The sequence below is a fragment of the Remersonia thermophila genome, chromosome 5, assembly GCF_042764415.1.
Source record: "Remersonia thermophila strain ATCC 22073 chromosome 5, whole genome shotgun sequence".
Lineage (NCBI taxonomy): Eukaryota > Fungi > Ascomycota > Sordariomycetes > Sordariales > Chaetomiaceae > Remersonia > Remersonia thermophila.
The window spans coordinates 334,077-357,057 of record NC_092221.1 but is presented as its reverse complement, the minus strand read 5'-3'; the positions used below and the strand labels follow the sequence as shown (position 1 = coordinate 357,057).

At 63.8% G+C, this 22,981-nt stretch overlaps 5 protein-coding genes across 5 annotated transcripts; 4 read left to right on the top strand and 1 right to left on the bottom strand.

Annotated features, from left to right (window-relative positions):
* Positions 1 to 212: 212 nt before the first annotated feature.
* VTJ83DRAFT_5327 (uncharacterized protein) lies at positions 213 to 2,785 on the bottom strand (the record flags this gene model as incomplete). Its single annotated transcript, XM_071011915.1, has 4 exons — positions 213 to 727; positions 805 to 1,751; positions 1,842 to 2,087; positions 2,157 to 2,785. The coding sequence occupies 4 exons, from the start codon at positions 2,783 to 2,785 to the stop codon at positions 213 to 215; spliced, it is 2,337 nt and encodes a 778-aa protein (XP_070864702.1).
* Positions 2,786 to 4,523: 1,738 nt separating this feature from the next.
* VTJ83DRAFT_5326 (uncharacterized protein) lies at positions 4,524 to 6,359 on the top strand (the record flags this gene model as incomplete). The annotated part of the gene is made up of 1 exon (XM_071011914.1): positions 4,524 to 6,359. One exon carries the CDS (start codon positions 4,524 to 4,526, stop codon positions 6,357 to 6,359), a length of 1,836 nt encoding a protein of 611 aa, XP_070864701.1.
* Positions 6,360 to 7,648: 1,289 nt separating this feature from the next.
* VTJ83DRAFT_5325 (uncharacterized protein) lies at positions 7,649 to 8,911 on the top strand (the record flags this gene model as incomplete). The annotated part of the gene is made up of 1 exon (XM_071011913.1): positions 7,649 to 8,911. One exon carries the CDS (start codon positions 7,649 to 7,651, stop codon positions 8,909 to 8,911), a length of 1,263 nt encoding a protein of 420 aa, XP_070864700.1.
* Positions 8,912 to 13,673: 4,762 nt separating this feature from the next.
* Positions 13,674 to 14,756, top strand: VTJ83DRAFT_5324 (uncharacterized protein; the record flags this gene model as incomplete). The annotated part of the gene is made up of 1 exon (XM_071011912.1): positions 13,674 to 14,756. One exon carries the CDS (start codon positions 13,674 to 13,676, stop codon positions 14,754 to 14,756), a length of 1,083 nt encoding a protein of 360 aa, XP_070864699.1.
* Positions 14,757 to 18,838: 4,082 nt separating this feature from the next.
* On the top strand, positions 18,839 to 22,291 carry VTJ83DRAFT_5323 (uncharacterized protein; the record flags this gene model as incomplete). Its single annotated transcript, XM_071011911.1, has 1 exon — positions 18,839 to 22,291. The coding sequence occupies one exon, from the start codon at positions 18,839 to 18,841 to the stop codon at positions 22,289 to 22,291; it is 3,453 nt and encodes a 1,150-aa protein (XP_070864698.1).
* Positions 22,292 to 22,981: the final 690 nt, after the last annotated feature.

Below are 22,981 nucleotides of genomic sequence, written 5' to 3'. Positions count from 1 at the left end.
AAACAGCCTTGTAGTGTGTGATAGATATCCAGTCGATGGAAGAGCTCGTTACAAGATTCGCATCGTTCCAGTTGCCGATTTGGTAGGCGAGAACAGCCCGTGTCACACGACAAAAGAAAGGAAAAAAAAAAAAGAAAAAAGAACCATACCCTATCGCGTAGGTCCATTGTCTATTTCCGTCCTCTCTGCTCTCTTCCTTGCCCAACTCTTGGTCACCCCTTCACCACCCACGACCCCTTCGCAAGGCCCGCCGCCACCACCCGCTGAAACCCCTTCCCAAGCGCCTCCACCACCTCCCTCGCATCCACCGCGCCCGCGACCCCCCTCTCGGCCTCTTCTTCCGCCCGCTCCCGCCGGGCCGCTTCGCCCCAGCGCCCTTCGCCGGCCCCCGCGCCGGTCCCGGTCTTTCCCTGGACCTGCGCCCCCCATACGTCCTTGCCGCTGCGCAACGGCCCGGAGGGGGTGGCGGGGGTGATGAGCGTCGCGTCGAGGAGGTGTTGCCACTTGGCGAGGTAGATGCCTGGGCCGGACTGGGACGGGTTGATGCTGCTCCTGGTGGTGGTGGTGGTAGTGGTGGTGGTGGTGGTGGTGGTGGGTGGTAGCGTGGCTGGTGCTGCCTCGGCCCCTGCGGGGGACGGGCTTGGCGAGAGCGAGCGGAAGCGGGAACGCGGGGTGGTCCAGCCGGAGAGGAAGAAGAAGGAAGACGGGGAGAGGGAGGAAGCAGGGGCTGGCGGCGACGAGGACGGCGACGATCCGAGCGGTGGCGGGGGCGGTGGCGTTGAGCAGGCGCGGCGGTTGGGCGACGCCGGCGGCGGGCCGGGGCGGGGAGGTTGTCGAGGACGTGCTGCATGCGGCTGCGCGAGAGGTCTTCGAGGCGGGAGAGGTAGGCGGCGTGGGCGTCGAGGATGGGGAGGAGGCGGGTCTGGGTGGCAGCGGGCAGGGAGGCGAAGAGGGCTTGGAGGGGGCCGGTCATCTTCCCGGCGGCCCCGGGGCGTTGGTGGGGATCGCGAGGGCCCGATCCGGTCGTCGCGGTCGTCGCGGTCGCCGGGGCCGCCGGCTGGGGCGGCTGCCGGAACAGCTGGAGGGTCGTCTGGGCCCAGGCCAGGAACATGTCCCGCACCTCGGGACATTGGCTGGCGAGCTGGTGGAGGTAGACGTAGAGGAGATGGCGGTTGGTTTGGAGAAGGAGCACGTAGTCTTCGACGGAGGGAGGGGCAGGGGGGTCGGGCGAGCCCGTCGTGCTGCCGGCGTGGGGTTCCAAGAAGCGTTTGTCGCCCCGGCTGACGCTGATGAAGTCGGAAACGAACCCTTGGACGGCCGAGACATGCTCTCGCAGGTCGACGTGCTGATGGACCGTCCGGATCATGGGCTCGAAGCTGGCGATCAGCTCTCGCATGCCTTGCGTGAAGAGGTCGGGGGTTTGCCGGCACAGCGCCTTGATGATTTCGTCTCGGTCCCGTATCGCGAGCAAGGCGGCAAGGTATTCCTGGCATCGCGCGTGTTGCATCGGCGACAGGGTGGTTGCCGGCAAAGCAGGGTCGGCGCGCTCCAGGATCGACACGACGATGGATCTCCCGGCTTGGACGCTGCGCCTCCTCAGCTCGTCGCGCTCTGGCTTTGGCAGGTTCACAAAGTCGCTGATGGCAGCGAGGTGCTCTTTCGGCAGAGCCGAGCTGCCTTTGGCCTTTTCGATGGCGTCAGCCGACTTGCGGAACTCGAGCGCGTCCCAGAACAGGACAATCCAGATGATCCTGGGAGCGGTCCGTCAGCACCCTCATGCAGTCACATACGCGCACACACCCACCCACTCACACACGCTACAGACGAGCGGCTTTCCTTACCTCTGGAGCAAGTTCATGCCATCGGCGGCATTCTGCGTCAGCCCGACCCAGTTCGAGATGGCGCCGACGCTCAGCTTTGCCAGGAACAGGTTGGTCATGCCGTGGATCATGGTCGCCGCGTTGCTGACGCGGAGCGTCTGCTTCACCAAGGAATAGGGGATGTGCTTGTGCACGTTCTCGAGAAGCTTGAGCAGGTACGGACCCTCGGGCGATACAACGATGACGTGGTGCATCAGGGTGGCAAGGCTGCACGAAGCGTCAGCTGGCTGGATTCCCTCGGCCATTTCGCGCTCCCCCCCCCCGAGAGACGCTCACTGGACAATGATGTACTCCGCCGCGGCCCGAACGCCGGGAGAATGCTCCTCGGGGCTCTTCTTGTCCGCCAAGCAGGCGCAGAGCTCTTGCGCCAGGTCCCCGTGGACCATCTCGTGGACCACATCCTCCCATGCCCTTTCCAGGTCCCGGGCGCTGGTCCTGTCGTACTCGCCGTGGAGGTTCCTTGCGCCGGTGCGCCTGACGCCGCCGAGCAGGCCTCTCGACAGGGCTTCGTAGATGGAGGACAGGGCGGTGGTGACCGTTTTGCGGGTGCCCATGGCGGCCTTGTCGAAGGATTCCGACAAGCCCGCGGCGGCGAGCGTTTGAAGGACGCCCTTGAGCCTGACCTGCCAAAACCCGGGCGGCAGGTCCCGGATGCCCGGGAGCGGCAGGAGGATGCTCCGGGTGATGCCGGCCAGCAGCGGAGTGGACGACTCCAGGCCGCTCGAGAACGGGTGGCCGTGCTCGGAGATGGCGTCGGGCTCTTTGAAGCTCTCAAACTCGGCGTAGGCGCCGTGGTGGGTCAGGATGTCCAAGAGGGCGTGGAGCTGGGATGGGCTCAGGGGCTCATGCGTGCCCGACAACGGCTGAGGCTCCATGGTGCACGCCGGACTCGGCTCGGCCTTCATCGTGGGAAGAGATGTGTATGTAAGGTGCACGAGGTCGGAACGGACGGTCTCCGGATTCCCGATGCGCGTGGTATCAGAAGCCAAAAGAAAAGGGGGGGCGTGGCCGCGCCGTCAATGTGGCAAGGAAGAGAGCCCGAGACAACCAAAACGAGGAGAGAACCCAATCGCAGGAAAGCCAACGAAGCCGAGGGTATTCTTGTCTTTGTCACGGCATGTTGGAAGGGATCACGAGGACGAGGTGGGGGAGGTCTCTTGTTGGAGAGAAGGTTGAGGGAGATAGTCGGAGGTAATTGTGCACCTTACACCGCCAGGTTGCCATGCGATCAACGTTAGGTACGGCGTGGATATATCACCGGGTTCTATGAGCCCAACTCACAACGCCAGCAATTGGAGGAGGGAGGAAGGGAGGGAGGGAGGAGGGGCGGCTCGGCTGCGTCTTGCGTCTTGAGCCAGGTGCATAACACGGTACAGCCGCATACCGCAGAGCACATGCATCCGGCGTTATGTAGCGGGTTGGGGACCGAAGCGGGTTGAGGGCGCTTGCTAGGTGGTGGAGAGCGGATGGACGCAGGCACTCGCCACGGGTGTCAAGTCATGATGGATAACTAACTACACCTCGGGGAGGGGAAGGGGAAGGGAGTTGTCAGGTGGTGAACCAGGAACCAGAGGCCCGTCTTTTACGTCTGGTGTCTCTGGGTGCCGCGCGGTGCAACGATGGTCTAAGCCACAGCTGGCCAGCTAGGTACATAGAGCTAAGCATGTATACGAGTACCTGGACCTGGCACCACCACCCTCCTCCTCCTCCTCCTTCACCCATGCAAAAGAGTGAGAGAGAGAGAGAGAGAAAGATGGATTCTTGGGTGTGTATCCCTGTTCTATGTGCTGCATATTACTATACTGCGTACAGAGCAGGAACCGGGAACGATGGAGGTTCTGACTCAACCGCCCGTCCAAGATGAGGTACTGAGTATGTCTTTTCAATAGCGTCCCCGCGTCGGCGTCAGCGAAGGTCCCAGGCCCGGTCGGCGGCTGTCCGGCAGCTTGGCGGGCCGATGAGGCCATTGCCGGAACCAGAAGGCGGTCAAGGCCGGCGAGATGACCCGAGATGACAGACCCACCCCAGGCCGCTACAATTTTCGGGGATTTTGCCTGGGGCGCCCGCTCCCGCTCAGGCCAGGCCAACCCTTTTTCTCTTGGCTCCTTTCCGGTCCACGGGGCAACCAACCTGAAAGCAACCAACGCCCGACTCAACTCGCCCGACGTGGATCCGGGGGGGGGGGGAGTTCATCTCCACTCGACCACCACCGCCGCACGCCAAACACAGCGACACTAATTCCCGCCGCATCCCACCTTGTTCCGTCATCATTCCACAACACCACCACCCGCCAAACAGTCGCAGTGGCTTGACCGTCGCCGGCGAAGAGCGCTCGACGCGGACAACCATTCTTTTTTTTTTTTTTGTTCCCGAGGCACGGGGGTTTGGGAGGTCGACCAACAGGAAGCCGGCGTGACGTGTTCCGGCGGGATTGCACCGCATCGCTCGGGCGAATCGCAAACAGGCGCCGTCGCATTTACCACCATTCGGGCGCCTCCGCTCGACAACACAACACGGCACGGTTCCCTCGTCTTCCTCCCATTCCGCTGCCAACATCATCGCCCTCCGTCGCATCGAAGCGACAAGATCCATCGAACCGACCGAGGAATCTCCTTGATCCATTGCCTTGAATTCCGCCTCGACATGGCTGCAGACTCCTCTGTGCCTGTCGACCACGCCGTCGTCCACGGCGGCTTGGCCGAGAGGCGGCCCAGCTCGGTTTCCACCGACCCAGCCACCCCGCTGGACAACGAATCCGTCCCCTCGTCACGCTCGAGCATGGCCTCCACGCAGCCCAACTCGCCGGCGCACCCCATCGACGCCATGGACATGGACCTCAGCGACGACGCCGCCGACGCCGCCGCCGCCGCCACGGCCTCGGTCGTTCCCTCGTCGCTTACCCCGCCCCCCTCGTCGCAGCTGCCTTTGGCCGACCCGGCTCCCGCCGTCCCGGCCGCCCACGCCGGCTCGCAGCGATCGGCCGTGTTTTCCCCTCCGGCGACGGCCGGCCCGGAAGTCAAGCGGGAGAGCGTGCCCGTCGAGTGTGCCGCCCCGACCCCGGCGCAGATCGCCGAGGCGTCGCCCGAAGAGCTGCGGGCCATGCTCCAGGCCAGCCTGGTCGAGCAGGCCCGCCTCAAGATGGAGGCGGCCCACCACAAGCTCCAGTACAACATGCTCAGCATCCGCGCCGAGGAGGACACGAAGCGCGCCGCCGTCGAGCACGAAATGACGAGGAAGGAGGTGCAGGCCCTGCAGCAGGCCGAGTGCGCCCGCCAGGCCCGCCGCGACATCACGGCGGCCGCCGAGACGGCCTACGCCAAGTACCTGCAGCTCAAGGTCCTGCACGAGCAGCTGCTCGAAGAGAACGAGGCCTTGCACAAGAAGGTCAAGGCCGCCAAAAAGGTGATACAGCTCAAGGAGGACGAGATCGCCAACCTGATGGACGAGCGCGAGATGCTGCTCAACCGCATCCGCGAGAACCGCGACCACTTCCGCATCCTCTGCAGCCCGGGCGGCATGTTCCACGGGGCCGTCACGCCCAAGCAGCAGGCCGGCAGCCCCCAGCAGCACCGCTCCACGCCGCGGCAGACCCCGAGGTCGCATCGGGACGGCCAGCGCGACCATGCCCATCTCCACCCCCACCCCCACCCCCCGCCTCACCACCAGCACCACCAGCACCACCACCAGGAAGGTTTCGCCGTCCTTCTCCAAGCCCTCAGCCAGGACAACAACAGCGCTCCTTCGACCCCCTTGCTCACCAGCCGGTCCGCCGTCCGCCCGTCGTCGTCTTCGTCGTCGTCGAGGCACACGCGCAACGTGCAGTCCATGTCTTCGCTTCCCAGCACGCCGCAGGTGCGCACAGGCAACGGCCGCGGGCTCCTCCCGGGCATCGACCTCGTCCCCCACACCGAGCCTCCCCACCGCAACCCCCGCTTCCTGCCCGACACCCCGACCACGCCGGTCGAGCGTCACCATCAGCGACGCAAGAGCCGCGAGAGCACCATCTCGGCCGAGGACAACCAGGAGCTCGCCCGCCAAGCGCTGCAGTCCATCGCCTCGCGGGCCTCTCAGCCCACGCGCGGCTCCGGCTCCGGCTCCGGATCCGCGTCGCACCGGACAGGCGGGGGCGCCGACGAAGAGGAGGTGTACGAGAGCCAGGCCAGCCAGGCCGCGTCCGAGATGCTCCGCCGGGATCCGCGCGAGAGCTTCGAGGTGGCGGCGTCGGTGGCCGGCGGCTCGCGCGACGGCACCCCGGCGGCGGCCGACCGGAGCGCCAAGCTGCAGGCCAAGCTGTTTGGCGGCGTGAACAAGAGCGGCTTGTCGTCTCAGGGGGCCAAGCGCAAGCTGAACGGCGCGGAGCTGGCCGACGGCTACGTCCACGACCCCGTGGCGAGCCCGACCAAAAAGCTGCGCGAGGTGGGAGGGTTGAGAGAGCCGGCGAGGGTCGGGCTCGGGATACGCTACGGGAGGGAGTGCTAGATCTAGGACCCAAGAGGGTGGGAGGGGAGAGCGTGGAGCATGGACGCATCAAGAGGGTGGTTGCTTGGGTAGGCCATCACAATGGACCAACGGCGGTTCACGGCGGGAACTGTGCTTGGTGGGGTTTTTTTTTTCTTGGTGTTTGTTGGTTTCGCTGGCTTTGGAACTCTAGGCAGGGTATGCTGGGTAAAGAAGATCGACCGGTTCAAGATTGGATGGATGTCAGGGGGGAGGGACTCGGGATCATGAAACGAAGGAGAATGGAAGGTTACCCGGCGTTCTCCATGGATGGCATGGGATGGCATGGGAAAGGATATCTGGAAGAGCAACACCAAAGTTGGATCGGTGGGTGCTTTTGTTAGCTTCTAGACAACTCGTAGAAAACTAGGAAAAGGTCCCCAATAGGTACCTACTACGGCCTTGGTTGATTCAACGCTGAAGGAATCCGTGATATCCCCGCCGACCCAACGACAAAAGGGGTGTTTTCGGTTTTCCCTCCCCCCTCCCCTCCCCCACAAACACTCCGGATTCCGAACTCTTGCTACGGAGTATATAGTATAATTACCCCATGTAGCGCACCCCAGGCATGGTGGAAAATGTACCCCGTCTCTCGGGGCCCGTTGCCCACCGCCAAGAGCCAACACTTGGCTCTCTCTACCGGGCCGGGCCCTGTTCCCCTCCCCTCCCTCCCCTCCAAAGGTGGGGGAGCTTGCGCTGCCGAAAGACATTCCCGGCCCTGGCATTTTTCCCCCGCCCCCGCTGCCGACGGCCGGAAGGGCGCAGAGCGGTTCCCCATCTCCACCTCCCGTCGCGGCCGCGAGTTAACCCGAGTCGAGGCGTCGGAGAACCTCGTGGGTGTGTTTAAAAGGGTTTTATTCTCTGCTGCTTCTGTCTTGGGGGTTTTTCTTTTGGTTTGTTTTGTTTTGTTCCTTGGTCCTGTGTGTGTTTCGTTCTCTCTCTCTCTCTCTCTCTCTCTCTCTCTCTCTCTCTCTCTCTCTCTTGATACCCCCGCCCAAAAACCCCGGGCCTTGTATCATTGCGGGCTTGGCTTGATCGGCTGTTGTTGATCTTGCTGTTGTTGTTGTAGCTGCTGCTGCTGCTGCTGATACTGCTGCCGCCGCCGCCGCCGCCGAACCGTCCGGCATCTTGACCTGCTCTCCTGCTTGTTGACGGAAGCATCTTTCTCCCTGTCGGCGTTTCTGTCGATAATAACCTTTCGCTTACACTCGCCTCCCGCCCCGAAAGAGGCCAACACATACAGAGACACACCCACACCCGCCAGCCACACCATGAGCGCCCTTCCCCGCGGCATCAGGGCCGTGCTGGCCAAAGCCCCCAGCGACGTGGTGGTCGTGTCGTCGGTGCGCACGCCCATCTGCATGTCGTACCGCGGCCAGCTCAAGGACGCCTACCCGGAGGAGCTCCTGTCGGTGGTCCTCCGCGCGACGCTCGACCGCAACCCCCAGCTGGACCCCGCCGCCATCGACGACGTCGCCGTCGGCGTCGTGCTCAGCGAGCTCGGCGGGTCCAAGGCGGCCCGCATGGCCATGAACCACGTCGGCTTCCCCGTCACGACGTCGCTGTACACCACCAACCGCGCGTGCGCGTCGTCGCTGCAGGCCATCGCCGCCGTGGCCAACCAGATCCGCGCCGACATGATCGACGTCGGCATCGGCGCGGGCATGGAGAGCATGACGCGCAACTACGGCTCGCGCGCCATCCCCGTCGACGTGTGGCCGGCCCTCAAGGACTCGCCCGTCCAGGACGCGCGCGACTGCATCATGCCCATGGGCGACACGAGCGAGAACGTGGCCGCGCGCTACGGCATCTCGCGCGAGGCGCAGGACCAGTTCGCCGCCGAGTCGCAGCGCCGCGCCGCCGCCGCCCGCGAGGCCGGCCACTTCGACGCCGAGATCGTGCCCGTCACGACGCGCTTCGTGCCCAAGGCGACCGACGAGAACCCCCACCCGGAGCCCGCCACCATCACGGTCACGCAGGACGACGGCATCCGCCCGGGCACCACGCTCGACAAGCTCGCCAAGCTCAAGCCCGCCTTCTCGCCGACGGGCGCCAGCACGGCCGGCAACTCGTCGCAGATCAGCGACGGCGCCGCCGCGACGCTGCTCATGCGCCGCAGCACCGCGACGCGGCTCGGCCTCGCGGGCTCCGTCCTCGGCAAGTTCGTCGCCGCCGGCGTCGTCGGCTGCCGGCCCGACGAGATGGGCATCGGCCCGGCCCTGGCCATCCCCAAGGTGCTCGGCCAGCTGGGGCTCGAGACGGCCGACGTCCAGCGCTGGGAGATCAACGAGGCGTTCGCCAGCCAGGCCGTCCACTGCGTGCGCGAGCTCGGCCTCGAGAAGGCCTGGGAGGAGGGCAAGGTGAACCCGGACGGCGGCGCCATCGCCCTGGGCCACCCGCTCGGCGCCACCGGCGCCCGGCTGGTCGCGACCCTCATGCACGGCCTCGGGAGGACCGGCGGCGAGGTCGGCGTCGTGAGCATGTGCATCGGCACGGGCATGGGCATGGCCGGCGTGTTTGTGAGGGAGCATTAACGCTCGGCTAGACCTGGCTTCTTTCTGCCCAAGGGAACACGGCCGGCGAGGCGTTGGTTGTGGAATGGTTTTTTTTTTTTGCCTGTGTATAGAGATATATATATATATAAAAGGCGGTTTCGCTATGTGTTGGTACGAGAACAAAAAAGAAAAAGGGGGGGATGAGGGGTAGGGTATAGGATATTTTCGGTCCGGAGGGGGATGGGCATACCAAGTGTTTTTTTTGTTTGACTATTATTAACCACCTCCTTAGGTATGGCTAGGCTGGATGGAGGATAGGGGGGGAAGAGGGGAAATTCAGAGTGCGTAGATGGGAACATCTGTGGACGCAACATGGAAAAACGGTTGCTTTGGTAGTTATCAAGGGAAATTGCATTTGTTGATCGGTCACTCTCGCGCTGTAAGGAATGGCAACTATAAAGAAGACGTTTGGTTGGGGGGCTCAGGGGCTGCTTTTCTCTCTCTCTCTCTCTCTCTCCACCTCTTGACCATTGCCAACCTTTTTTCTCAACCCCCCCTGAGCTTCCCGCTTCAACCTCCCAAGGTAATACCTCCTTTCCTTGCCTATGGAGGCGAGTACATCGGACAGGTGAGAAAAGCAATGCTGAAGCCACCGCAACAAAGACAATTGGAAAACTAAGCACCGCCTAACGGATCTCTTTCTCTCTTCCTGCCAGTGGCGAAGGCTGGCCGCTGCGGCCGGTCGGCTCAGCGCCTACGATGGGCGTGCTTCGACCGGCTGCCGCGTTGCGTAGAGACGTGGCTCACCCTGCTGCCGCCCCCGGCGCACTGGGAGACCGAGTCCGCGGGGGATATCTCGGTGACAAGGACGCGGGAGGCTCGGGCGGTGGAAGCGCGCGACGCTTGGCTAGGAGCGTGGGATGCGGCGGGGGCGGGAGCGCCGAACGTTTGGCTGGGAGCGCGAGACGCGTAGGTAGGTGCCCTGGACGCGTGGCTGGGAGCGCGAGACGCGTAGCTAGGAGGCCTGGAGGCCTGCGCAGGGTCCCGGTGGGCTTGGGCAGACGAGGCTCGCGACGCTGGAGGCGGGGCTTGCGAGGCCGCTCGGTCGTGGGCGCGTAACGCGGCTTGGGTGAGAGCCTGCGATGCTTGCGTCGGAGCCCGGGAGACTTCGGTGGGAGCGTGAGATCTGCCCTCGGGAATCGGCGGCAGCGCTCGTGAAGGAGGCAGGGGAGGGACGGGAAGGGATGAAGAGGCGAGAGCGTCATCCCCGCGATCCCTGGCGGCGGAGGCGTGTGCCGAGGCAGCGCGGGTCTCGACGGAGTGGATGTCCACGGTGATGGTGATGGTCCTCCGGGAATGGACGACATCGCCCGGCAGGCTCACCAGGGAGCCGAGCTCCTCGGAAGGCCGGAGCATAATGGCCATTCCCGAGAACGAACGCCGAGGTGCGCGGGAGTACCGAGAAGGCATGGTGAGCCGTATAGCAAGTCTTGGGGAGATTCTTGCGTGATGACAAACACTGTCCGTTTCAAGGCTTGATATATATGCAGGAACAACGAAGATATCAACCTGCTGGGAGCCATTTTCAGGCGTTTCGCGGACCCGTGCCAGGCTTTATAGAGCAGAAGCTTCCAACGTCCGCTCCCACAAGAGAGGCAACGTTAGTCGCATCTCGAATACAACGTCATCGTCCAATAACGCCTCGGGATGGGCGTTGATGGAGCGTGGCGGCCGCCACCACGACGTGGCCCTGATGGAGGATGTTGGAAGCGGTGGGCTTTCGGGTTGCAGGACGCGCTGAAAGAGCTCTCGGAACAAGATGGCACTTGGATTCTGACGATGGATGCTCGCCCCGAAAGCAGGGACCTCATGGCAGGGAGGCCGGCTGGGTCGCCTTGTTTGGGCCTCCCTCCGTTGGCTTTGTTCTAGTTCATACCACGGCAAACTCGAGCAACAAACCCCGAGCTGGAAATCATCGGATGGCCCATCCAAGAACAAACAACGATCCTTGACAACCCTCCTCCCTGGAAGCAGCCCATGCTGCACGCAAGGCCTCCGAGCGACAGCACGGCTCACCACCCGGGAGCGTTTCTCAAATCCGCACCCAGATCCTCAGCCTCTCTTCCAGCACCTCCTCCTTGTCCGGGCCGTCCAGGAAGACCGACAGCTGGCTCATGAGGTTCGTGAGCGATGATCGGCACGTCTTGAGCTCTTCCTTGGCGGCGCGCTTGGTCACCTGGCCTTGCTCGAGCTGGAACTTGCAGCGGATGCCTGCCTCTTCGTCAGCGTCGTAGTTCCTGGCAGCGAACCGACGGGCCTACCGCGCTCGATAACATCGAAAGCCGCCTCGACCAAGGGCGGGCGGTCGCGGAACGCCGGATACCGGTGCAACCCCACGGCGGTCTCGACGATGTCGCGGAGCTCCACCTGCATGCCGATGCTCCGCGAGAGATCTGAAGATATGTCGTGCATGGGGGCTCTGGGCGGCCAACACATGGGGTTCCGGTACAAACGCATGCAGGAGCGGCTTGCCAAATCGCGGCGATGGTGCTGCTGGGAGAGCCCGACCTGCATAGCAAACGCGAGGAAGCGGGAGGGAGCAGGTCAAAGGCGATGGTGGCTCGCAGGCGTGAAGAGAAGCTTGATATAGGCGGTTTGCTCGAGCCTTCTCAACGTTGTCCATCTCGACAACACAGATCCGCCAGCATGGCCACCGTGGTGATGAGTTGTGCTGTGCTAGCAAACACCCATGAGTATGAACCCAACCACAGCGGCAGCCTAGCAAGAGAAACTCTCACGGCAGTCTTCTCTCAACCGCTTGTCGCCTCGGGGATCTGAAGTATAGGATACCTCCTTCATTACCATGTCTCGAACCGTGACCCTCATCCACCCATACGATGCGATGCACCCCCTGGCTTAGACACCACCCCACAGACAGCGTAACGTTCATATCTATCACCCGGGTGTCTGCCATGTTGGAGACGGTTTGCTCATAAGAAAGAGAGCTCAAGTTTGACCAGGATCCGGCATCCATCCCGGCGGGAAGAAGGTGGGCGGCATGGGAGGATCATGCTGCGGAACAACATGGACGGCGAACCGTGCTCTTCTTCCCAACCCGAACTTGACGACATCCCTAGTTGCGGTACCCAAGAACGCTCTCTGTTACAAGCCGAAGAAGGTCTGATTCCACGTGTTGTCCATTGTCCATGGCAAAGCTGGCTCGTCACCCGCCCAGGCGCACCGTGCAACTTGAGCTGGCATCCTGTTGTTTGCCAGGGCCTTCCCCATGCGCTGTTCACGAGCCCTGGATTGCCAGGTAGGAAGTTGTCTGTGAAACGAGCTTTTGCATCCCTGAGCCAGCAGGCCCATGTGCTCCGTGTCTCTCCTTGCTGAGAGCACCCGGGGGGTGGGACTGGCGCCCAGGGAGATGCCGACCCGATCGGAGCTTCAACAGCAGCTCCCATCAGCCTAGCCTCTCGCTCTTCGCATTCCAACACGCTTCAGCAACCTCGGGTTCCCGCTCCCTGGGGCCTTCGTGGGTCGGATTCCTGCCGTCGGATCGTGAGACTTCCCAGGGATCCCTCCGGCACGCGGCACCGAGCCAACGGAATGAGATATCGTGGAAGGATACTCTCCCCAAGACGCGTCGACGCGTATCTTTGACCAGCCATAAATAGCGAGAACATGTCCCGTCCTGGCGGCTGGACTGCATCCCGCGCGAACCGTTGCCCTATCGCCAGCATCACCCGGCACACGTACCGCCCGACACCACACGCCGTCGCGATTCCGATTCCGCACGACATTTACCTCTTCCACACCGCCTTCGCCGGCCAGCCACCCGCCCAGCCGGCGCCCACGACCCCTCCTCTTCCACCTCCCCCCGTCGAGGACAACGCGGAGAGCGCGAGACCCGCCATGCCACGCCTCCGCACCCCTTCCCCTCCTCTCCAAACAACAACCAGCAGCCACCACCACCACCACCACCACCACCACCACCACCACCACCCTCAACACCACCGCCGCCACCATCACCCTCAGCACCGCATCAACGGCGACACCTCCTCCAAGAGGATGCCATCCCCGTCCCCGACGCCAACGCCCCGCGTGCCCGCCAAAGGCCTCCAGCCGCGGGTCACGTACGTCCCCCCGCTCCGCGACGGGGCGTGCGGCACGACCCCGCGGTCGCAGAGGCCGATGGGGATGACGGCCGCGCGGGAGGAGGCGGCGCGGGCTCTCCGGCTCGCGGCAAAGTTGGCGTGGGACATGGCGATGAGGATGCGGGGCATGATGATGATGATGATGATGACGACCACGACGACGACGAGGAGGCCGTCGTGGGCCGAGATGGGCGACATGACCGTGCGTGTCATGCTCGCTTGCCTCGAGGCCTGCATGCTGCTCGCGGCGGTGCCGCTGTGGCTTGTCTTACCGGGCGGGGCGTTTGCGGCGTGCGTAGGGGTTTGCGGGATGTTGGTGATGGGGATGTGCTGGATGGTGAACGGACGGGAGCCGATGGTGTGGTGCTCGTGCTGCGAGGGGATGGGGAGGGAGATGGAGATGGGGGAGAAGTGGATGTTTGTCGGCGGGATGGCCATGAGGTGAGCCTTTTTTACTTTTTTTTTTTTTCTTTTTTTCCAGAGAGAGCGAGAAGTGTTTTCTACGCGGACCTCCGTCAGGATGGCTAACAGGACGCGCAACGACCGACCCCTCTAGCTCCCGCCACTGCCACGCCCGCACCCTTCCGGCGCTGTCGCGCCTCTTCCACCGCCGGATCCTGTGCGTCTGCCAACGCACCTACGGCATGCCGCTCGACGTCCTCGCCTGCTGCCTCCAGCGCTGCGGGCTCGGCATGCTCGCCCCCGGCGCGCGGGCCCGGCGCAACCTCTACCTCCAGATGCGTGGCGCCCTCCTCGACGACGGCATCCGCCGCTGCGTCGTGCTCTGCCACAACGACGGGGCCGTGGCCGCCGCCCAGGCCGTGTCCCAGCTCTGCGCCGACCTGGCTCGCGACAAGCTCGGCAAGCTCGAGGTGTACACGTTTGGCGCGGCGGCGTGCGAGTTTGTCGTCCCGCCCCGGGATGCGACGATGATCCGGGAGGACGCGAACCGCCGCGGGGACGAGGGCCGGGAGGAGGAGGAGGAGGACGACGACGACGACGGCGGCGGCGGCGGCGACTCCCGCGACGTCCACCTGGAGCACTTTGCGCTGTCCGGCGACCCGTTCGCGCAGATGGGCGTGCTGCAGAGCGTGCGGCAGGATCTGGAGGGTCGGTTCTGCGGCGGCGTGTTCGTCGTCAACGACGACGACGACGACAACGTCAACGACGACAACGTCAACGATGACAACGACGCCCGGTGCGCCGCTTGCTCGTCGCAAGCCGGCTGCCGGGCCACCGGCAGCAACGCCAACCTGTCTCGCGGCCAGGGCCTCGTGATGGAAGACTACCTCGCCGCCCTCTTCCCGGGCCAGAGGGCGGCCGACGGGATGGCCCGCGGCCGATGCAGCTGCGGCGGCGGCGGCGCCCTCGACGTCGTCATGGCCGTGGACCGGGGCTGCGCCGAGAAGCGCGAGATCGCGGCCATCGGCAGCTACCACGCGGCGTCGCAGGCGAGGAAGAGCGACGGCGGCGCTTGCAGCAGCAGCAGCAGCAGCAGCAGCAGCAGCCCGCGGGGAGAGGACGGCCGGCGGCTGAGCTGGACGGGGCTCGCGGCGGCGGCGGCGGCGGGGCTGGCGTCGTCTCGCAGCAACGGCATGACGGAGGGCATGGCGGCGCTCGAGATGGTTCGCAACGCGTGCCGCCGCTGCGAGGGCCGCACGGCGAGGCAGGTGAGCTGGCTGTCGAGGTACTTGAGCGGTGACGGCAAGGTCAACGGGAGGCGCTGATGTTGGTGGCGAAGGAGGACCTCGGTCGGGTTGTGTCACCAAGTTTTGTAACGAATCATCATGCCCCTATGTCATGTACTATTATTGTAACTAGTATGGTACGCTGTTGATTTCCCAGGCTGCCCGGCTCCCCCTTGGCGAGCGTTCCCGGTTGGATCTGCGCTCTTCTTACAACGGAATACCTGGCTTGCCACCTCCCTCGGGAGCGGCTTGGATGCGAGGCCGTGCTTTGGTATCCTGGGAGGAGACAGGATCGGGAAGTCTACCAAGCAGATGATTACGTTGCAGCGTCTGGCGTTTCTGCCGAGGTATATTTCCAAGCTTCCCTTGGCTCGTTCTCCGTTCTCCCCCTTGGCCTTGGGGATTCTTCAAACGACAGCCAGGGGCAACCGCTGAGGGCGGAGTGCAGCCTGCAGCCCGCTCAACTACCGCCGCATGTCGTAGATGCGCATCGTAGATCGGTGCGGGACCGACGAGCCACGCCAAATCACCGTCGAGGGAGGGTCCCTCCCCCTATGCACGCACATTGGAGCAACCGAGACAGCAAAGGGATGTACTATAGTACTATAGTAGTACGCGGCATGTACGTGCCTGCGGGGGAATGGGGGTGGCGTCGGCGTCGGCGTCGCCCTTCTCCTGGAGGCTGCCAATCATGCCCGGCCCAGGAACGTGCCCCGTTTCCGAGGGAGAAGACGGGCTGTGCGGAACGAAACGTAGGACCTTTGTAACACTTTAGCTGCTTCAAGTCACGCGGCGCTTGCATGACGCGGCACGCCCTGCGTGTGTGAGTGAGGAGAGAGAGAGAGAGTGTGTGTGTGTACGCAGTGCTACTTGGTAGTTACCTCGTAGTATGTGTGTGAAACTGTTCTATGTGTGTCCCCTGCGTTCCGCATTTTCGTGGCCGTTGGGCCGTTTGGGCCGTTTCGCCCTCTTCGGCGGCTCCGCCGGCTCCGCCTGCGTGCTTCAGCTTCCCTCAGCCACCGTCTGGCGTGTGTGTCGGTGATGTCATGCAGATGAAACAAGAGCGCATTCTCGCGGTATGTATGCAGTACGCAGTACATGCTGCTAGGTTTCCGAAGCTCCGACAAGCCGGGCGCCGACACGGACACGGACGGGACGGGGGTTTGCGGGTTCGAGGACCGACAACACCAGGCCACGCACCCCATGCGCTCTTCCGAGGGCAAGGATGCGGCCATGCGTCTTGTGGCCGTCAGCGAAGCGAGCCGAGAACCCGGAAATGATGGCCGCTGGGATTCCCGGTTGGGAAGCGTGTTTCGCCGGTCGACGGTTTTCTGGGCGCCAGCCCGAGTGGAGCCGGGCAGGCCCAGCGAAATTGATTGAAGGGTGCAGCGAGCTGCACCCGGTGCTGGTGGGCTACTAACGTTAATTAGTAGCAGCTGATTCCATCGTGCTGCTGCCAGAGCCATCATCAATGTCTCAGCTCAGCACCGCCAGGGATGATGCCGGCAAAGGCCAACAACACCTGCTGAGTACATACTGCTACTATGTACTACTATACGCAGTACACAGTACACTGTCTTTTCCCCCCCTTCTTCCTCTTCCCTCTCTCTCTCTGCATTGTTTGTTCTCCATTCGTCAGGTGATCCTATTCAGCCCTCCAACCAGACAGAGCAGCGGGCAGGGCCATGAGGAAAAAAGCAAACCAGAAGCTCAACAGGGCTGCAAGGCCAACCCGACTGGTCGGAATCCCCCAGGTTTGGCCGCTGGTCCTCCTCCAGCCTGCCGACCCTGGACCCTGGATCCCGGACGGCCTCTGGTTGGTTCCCGGCAGGGGACCCTCGTTCGAATATGGTCAAGCGTCAGGGAAGGCTTTCTGATTGGCCCGCGGCACTGGGAGCTGGCTCCCTGGAACGCTGCAAGGGACAGGGGACAGGGGAAGCAGCGGAAGCATGGGACGTGAATGAACAGGCCGCGTTGCATTCTCGACGCGCAGGTTCCCCCCCCCTCCTCTTCCCGCGGCCCATGCGACGGATGGGAACCTGGGAAAAAAAAAAAGGGTACCTCAGCAAAGTATATACATACACTAGTGTACATACCTACCTATGTACCTATGTAGGTCAGCAGTGTAGGAATGGACTTGGTAGAGCATGTTGAGGCTGCCCGCCCGAGCCATGTACTATAGTATAGCACACCAGCTACTCTGCTAACCGAACTGGTTCCTCCGTCCAAGTAAACAAAAACATTGAACAGGGTAGCCCCCTCCCCCCCCTGTGGCTTTCGGCGGCGGTTGCGTCCATGTTCCACCTGCAACCCAAGTCGGGCGGCGTTGCATTCCCACCCTCAGTGCCTATCGTAGTGCCGACGTCGGGATCTCTCGCCTCGAGGGCGGGCGGCCGCCCGTTTGCCGCCCGCGCGGGCGTCGCCAACAAACCAATGTGCGGGAGCGTCGAGCATCGAGCATCGAGCGTCGAGCGTCGAGGCATGCCGAGTGACGGGAGACAAGTGGGGGGTGGGGGGAGGGGGGTGCACGTAGGATGCAAGATTGCCTGGTTCCACAGCCGACAGAATGGCAGATGGAAAGACATGACGGTACGGAGCACGCAGACGCGAATGGCACCTGCTCCCTGCAGTGGCCAGATCCGACGCAACCGCTCTTTGCTTTCTTGCCGTCCCTGTGACCAATCGACAGGCCCCATCAAGGCTGACGGGGGAGGGCGACCGGGGGGAGACGGGGACAGACGGGGGCAGACGGGGGCAGACGGGGGCAGACGGGGGCAGACGGGGGCAGACTCTTACCCAATCTGTAGCGCTCAGCGCACGGTCGGCCGTAGTGGGGTTCACAACGTTTCCTCTTTCCTTCGAACCCACACGCAACACAACTGCACAAACTGAGCCTAAGTGAGGAAAGGAAGGGGCACCCCTTGCCCATCGGGAAGCCAAGTCCAAGACGCCAGGCACGAGCCGAATGCTGCTTTGGATGGGTCCCTGCAATCTTCCAATCTCGACTTCTTTCTTCATCTCCATCTCTCAATCTTTTCGTTTCCAGTCTCCCTCGCCCTCCCTCCCGATCTCTCTCTCTCTCTGTCTGTCTGTCTGTCTCTCTCTCTCTCTCCCCCTGTCCTTCTGTCGCCCCGGTCCTCGCCCTGTTGCTCGGTCACTCGGCCTCTCCTCCATCCAAGCCGTTGTCGACCACCACCCTCGCGCGCCATTCCTGACCGCATCCTCTCGTTTCACCACCGCCCGCCAGCAGCCGCCAAAAAAAAAAAAAAAAGACCGGCCGACTTTGCACCGACAACGTCAACGAAAAAGCCTGCTAAAACGCCCATTCCTTTCTTTGCCGACTTCCACAAGCCTCCTTCCCGGGCCAATTCCTACGGGACGATCCCCGGTTTCCAGGGTTTCTGCAGAGAGCGGTTGCGGCTGGCTGCATAGGACCGAGGGGAGATAGCCCCAACCGCATTCCTTTGAACTCGTCGAGCCGCTGGATCCGTGGCCCGCGAGAAGAAGCCTGCGTCGCCGAACACCGTGCAGACGAACCGTTGGCCTCTCTGCTTGGAGAATGTGCGGAGTGGACCTGCGTCCAAGGAGCCACTGTTGAGCTGGGATCCGCTTTCTGCTATCCGTGAGGTGAGTTTCTCCATCTCGTCTTCCTCCGAACCCAGTCTCAACACCGCAACTTGGGCATGGAGGGATCCGCAAGCGCCCCCCTCCCCCCCACCTCTTCCCCCCGGGGGGAGGGAAGGGCCAGGATCACATTCCGCCGAGAGTTCGTGTCACAGTCCTGAGCCTCAATGCCCGTCGTACGATGCCAATGGCTCAGACGAGGAGGGGTGCACCTACATACATACCACATACCCTCAGACAAGATGCGAAAAAAACATTGCGATGCTGACACCCCCGCCCCCCCCTCGTCACAGTGGAGGCCACCGCCCATCTCAAGAATACCATCATTAGATAGCCCGTCGACGTCGCCTAGCCCCTGGTCGGTCTTGTCCAGCACGGTCGTTGGGGGCGAATTCCCATGCGTCTGCCGCGCCCCGCGTCCCTGACGTGAGCAAATCCATCCCTTTGCACTTGGATCCCTAGATCTTGCCGACGGCGAGGATCGCAACCCTCCCACCATGAATCGCTTCAGGAACAAGAAGCGGGCCAAGGATGACCTGGCCACGGGCCGGAGGAGCGAGGACTCGGACCACTCGGGCCTGTCCTTCTTCCGCAAGGGCAAGAAGACGCAGCAGGAAGAGGTCAAGAAGGAGTTTGACCTGTCCACGGCCCTCCCGTCCACCGACGATTTCCGGACCAGCTTGTTGATGGCCAACCTCTCGGCCCGCTTCTCCATGCTCAGGGAGCAGGATGACCCCAACACCAAGATCGGCAAGGCGAGCGATGATAGCGTCCTCTTTCCGAAGCGCCAGTCCCGCATGGCCGAGTTCGGGTTTGGCGTCACCTCGAGCGGGCTCTCCGACATTGCCGAGGTCGAGTCCCTTCGGGGCGGCACCTTTCTCCGGAGCCAGTCGATATCCTCGGACGACCCCGACGGGGCGTCCACCGCGGGCGGCAGCATCATGACGCGCGGCCGTCCCGGCGAGGGCAACAATCTCTTTGGCGGCAGGCAAAAGATCTACAAGATCCCCGCCAGCTCGAGCTCCGGCCTCGCGGGCCGGGCCGTCTACGAAGACGACGTCGCCTTGTCGGCCTTCCAACGCTGGAGGCAATCCGAAAGGGAGAAGGCCCTGGAGGGCTTGACGGGCGGCGCCCAATCCGCCGAGACCGCCGAGCCCGCCGAGGACGACGCGGCCAAGGACCGTTCTGAATCCCCCTCCTTCGCCGGGTACGATGGCAAGCGGGAAACCGCGTCGACCGCTTCGTCTTCCTCCCTGGCTGGCCGCAACTCGACGGCCGCCACGTCCATCACATCGCAGCCCGCCCCGGCCACCAAAGACGGGCAATCCCCGACCATCCCGTCGTCGACAGGCGTCACCATTCCCGAGCGCAACGTCACCCGGACGAGGAGGCTCTACGAGCAGGGGTTCAACCAGGACCCCAAGGAACCGCCAAGCTCGGCGCTGTCGAGCCTGACACGGCCGCGGCCGTTCGCCACCAAATCCTCCGACTCCGTACCCACCAGGGGGCTCCGGTCTCTCAGCCCCCCGGCCGCCAGCCGCACCGTCGATGCCCTGGGCTCCGCCTTCAAGGTGCAGACGGAGGCAAAGCCCGCCTTTGGCGGCTTGCCCCCTCTTAGCCCTCCCGTCAGCGAGGGAGAGCAGGCCGTGCTGCCTATCCTTCCGCAGGACGTGGGCAAGGCGACAGCGCTGGGCATTTTCGACAAACCCTCGACGCCTTACGACGAGAGCCAGTACGTCCAACGCCAGCTCCAGCTGCACCAGGGCCGCGAGACTCCCACGCAACGCCACACGGCCGAATCCGAGACCAAGCCTCAGCAGCCGCCCCCGCCGAACCCCCCCTCGGCCGCGCAAGACTCGCGGCTGCCGCCAACGCCCGCCGCGACCGACGCTGCGACTCCCTCGTCCGTTGCCGACAGCCTCGCCGCCCTCGGCTTGTCGATCGAGGTGAACATCGAACGCCCTGCCGACGAGGACCATCCCGCCTTCCGGAAGCCCGCGCTCTTGGCGCCGTTATCGATCGATACCAAGCCCGAGGAGGGCAGCAGGTCCGATTCCCTGACGGTCGGGCCCAAGGGCTCGCCGATCGACTCGCCAACCCTGCCGGGACCGAGCTCGGGCCTCAGCGGCTTGATCCGCCAGCATCTTCGCACGGAAAGCGTCGACTCTTCCCTCGGGGCCGCGCCCGAGCCTCGGGCTCCGCGATCCGACTTTGGCGGGGATTCTCGGGACAAGCCGTCTTTGTCTCTGGGCGATTCTGCGCCTGCCTTGAGCTTGGGGGCCTCCTTGGGTCAGGACTGGGCCCGCTCCGACGGGACCAACGGGACCCATGGGGCCCATGCGTCCCATGGGTCCGTGGCGTCTACGAACCGCGAGACGGAGTTGCTTCCCAAGGTCGAAACCGCCGAGTTCAGGCCGTTTGACCGATCCAGCACCGGCACCGAGGACGAGCCGGACGAGTTTACGAGCCAGCTGTCCAACGCCAGGCGGCGCATCCGCGAGAAGCTGACGTCGTACGTGGAATCAGACAGCAGCAGGGCACCCTCTCCTTCGCTGGGGCCCGTGGACCCGCCGAGCACCCCCACGCCGTCCAACGCCCTGGGCATCCTGAAGCCAAAGTCCAGCCGGGGGTCGCTCATCGACCGTTCGCGCAACATCGTGACGGGGCCGTCCAAGGGCCTCAAGATGTTGGGGCTCGCTTCGTCCACCATGAGCTCGTCGCCCCAGCCCTCCAAGCAAACGTTTGACGAAAAGGATGTCCAATCCCTCGAGACGATGCAAGAGGAGGTGGCCAAGGAGGAGCAAGCGGCCGAAGCGTCGCGAGAGGAGCCCCGTGGCACCGCGGCTCCCGATGCCGCCGACGGGTCGCCTTCCAAGAAGAGCAGCGACGAGGGCGGCAGCAAACCCATCCATCCCGGCCTCAAGGCGTTCCGGCAAGCGCGGCGTGAGCTGCAGAAGCGGAAGGAGCTGGAAACGCTGGCTCGGCACCAAGGGGCGTCGGCCCAGGAAGAGGTGCGCGACGCACGGAACATGCATTCGGCGGCCAGGGTGGACCGACCGGGGCAGCGGACCCCGAGCACCGAGAGGAGGCCGCCTCCCGTATCGTACCGGGGGCCGGCTCCCAGCGAGGACGGGTATCCGTCGCCCGGAAGCACGAGACCGTCGGGCGAGCGTTCGAGAAGCGGCTCCGAGGCCAGCACCGGGCGGGGCCACAGCCGGCCGCCTCGCCTCCGCACGAACACGATCGACGAAACCGACGACCAGCTCGACGCGCCGTACCTGCCTCGGCCGGCGTTGCGTTCACCTGGCCTGCCCGGCAAGGACATCAAGGGGTCCCCCCTGACCCCTTCGTACCCGTATCCTTATGCCAGCCGCGGCGCGCCCTCTCCCGCCCCTTCTCCGGGCCTGAAGCAGGCGCACTCGGCCACCAACCTCAACCTGCAGGCTGGGAGGTCCGGCCTGGACGTCTTGTCAGGGCAGCCCTCGCCTATCCCGCCCATGGGCCTGCCCTCGCCGTCGCCGTACTCTCCGGCCTTCGGCCCTGCCCGTCGGCCTGGCGATAGGCGTGACATGCCGGCGGCCTCCCCTTCCCAGTACCCGCCGTCCCCCGGCAACGGGCAGAGGTCCCGCTCCAACAGCAGCTCCGCGCCGCCGCCTCTCCCGCCCATCAACCCGCGTCGGCGGCGTGACCCGACCCCGGGGGGAGATTCCGATGCGGTTGGCGCGAGGAGGCCGTTGGCCGGCCAGGACTACGGTGCGGGGAGCGAGGATGAGGGAAGCAACGGTCGGCCGGATCAGCGCAGGAAGCTGCGCAAGCCGCCGCCGGATGTGCAGGGCCTGACGGCGGCGAGCCGAGGAGCAAGGGAGAATGGCCCTCCCTTTGTGGCCAGGGGCCCACCGGCGAGCAGGGCGATGGGGGGTGGGATGGGGGCTCCGGAGGGGATGATTTAAAACGGAATTGGAAAAGAGGGGGGAGACATGCTCGTTTGCACGTTGCTTGGAGTGGTGGTGCATGTTTGAGCATCTTGGAGGACTCAAGACTCCATCATCTGCGGTTTGCCTTTTCTTCCTCTCCCTCTTTTCATCAGCCTCTTTGGGAACTGTAATAGGGCGAGGGGTGGTGGGATATGTATTGTTTTTTGGTTGGCAGGCGTGTGGTGTGTGGTGTTATGACTTTGGACTTGTCACGAGATTTTTCACGTTATGAAGTTTGAGATACCTCTTTGTTGCTGCTTATAGGACTCTCTCGGGTTAATTGAAAAAGCCAAAAGGAGGGTGTGTTTCTGCCTATGTAGTCCGATTCCCCTTGGTGTATTCGTGTAGCCGCAGTGCATGAGCTTTGTCCTGGAGCCATCGTTGGCAAGCTAGTGATTCCTTGGGAGGATTCGGCCGCCAGATTGACCTTGTTCCGGCCAGCCACGCTGCGTCCCTAGCCCGGCGTGTGACACTGGGCGCTTGGGCCTCGGGACGATTGGAAGCCTGGTCAGATACCTTATCGACATATCTCGTGGCTTGGTGTGGTTGTGGCCACCAGCACCGACAGCGCCCGGCTCGACCCTTGACAAGGTGGTGCCGTTGAACAAAACCATGGGGGTCAGGGAGCATCCGGGAGGAGACAAAGGAAGGGTGCGTGCGCGTGTG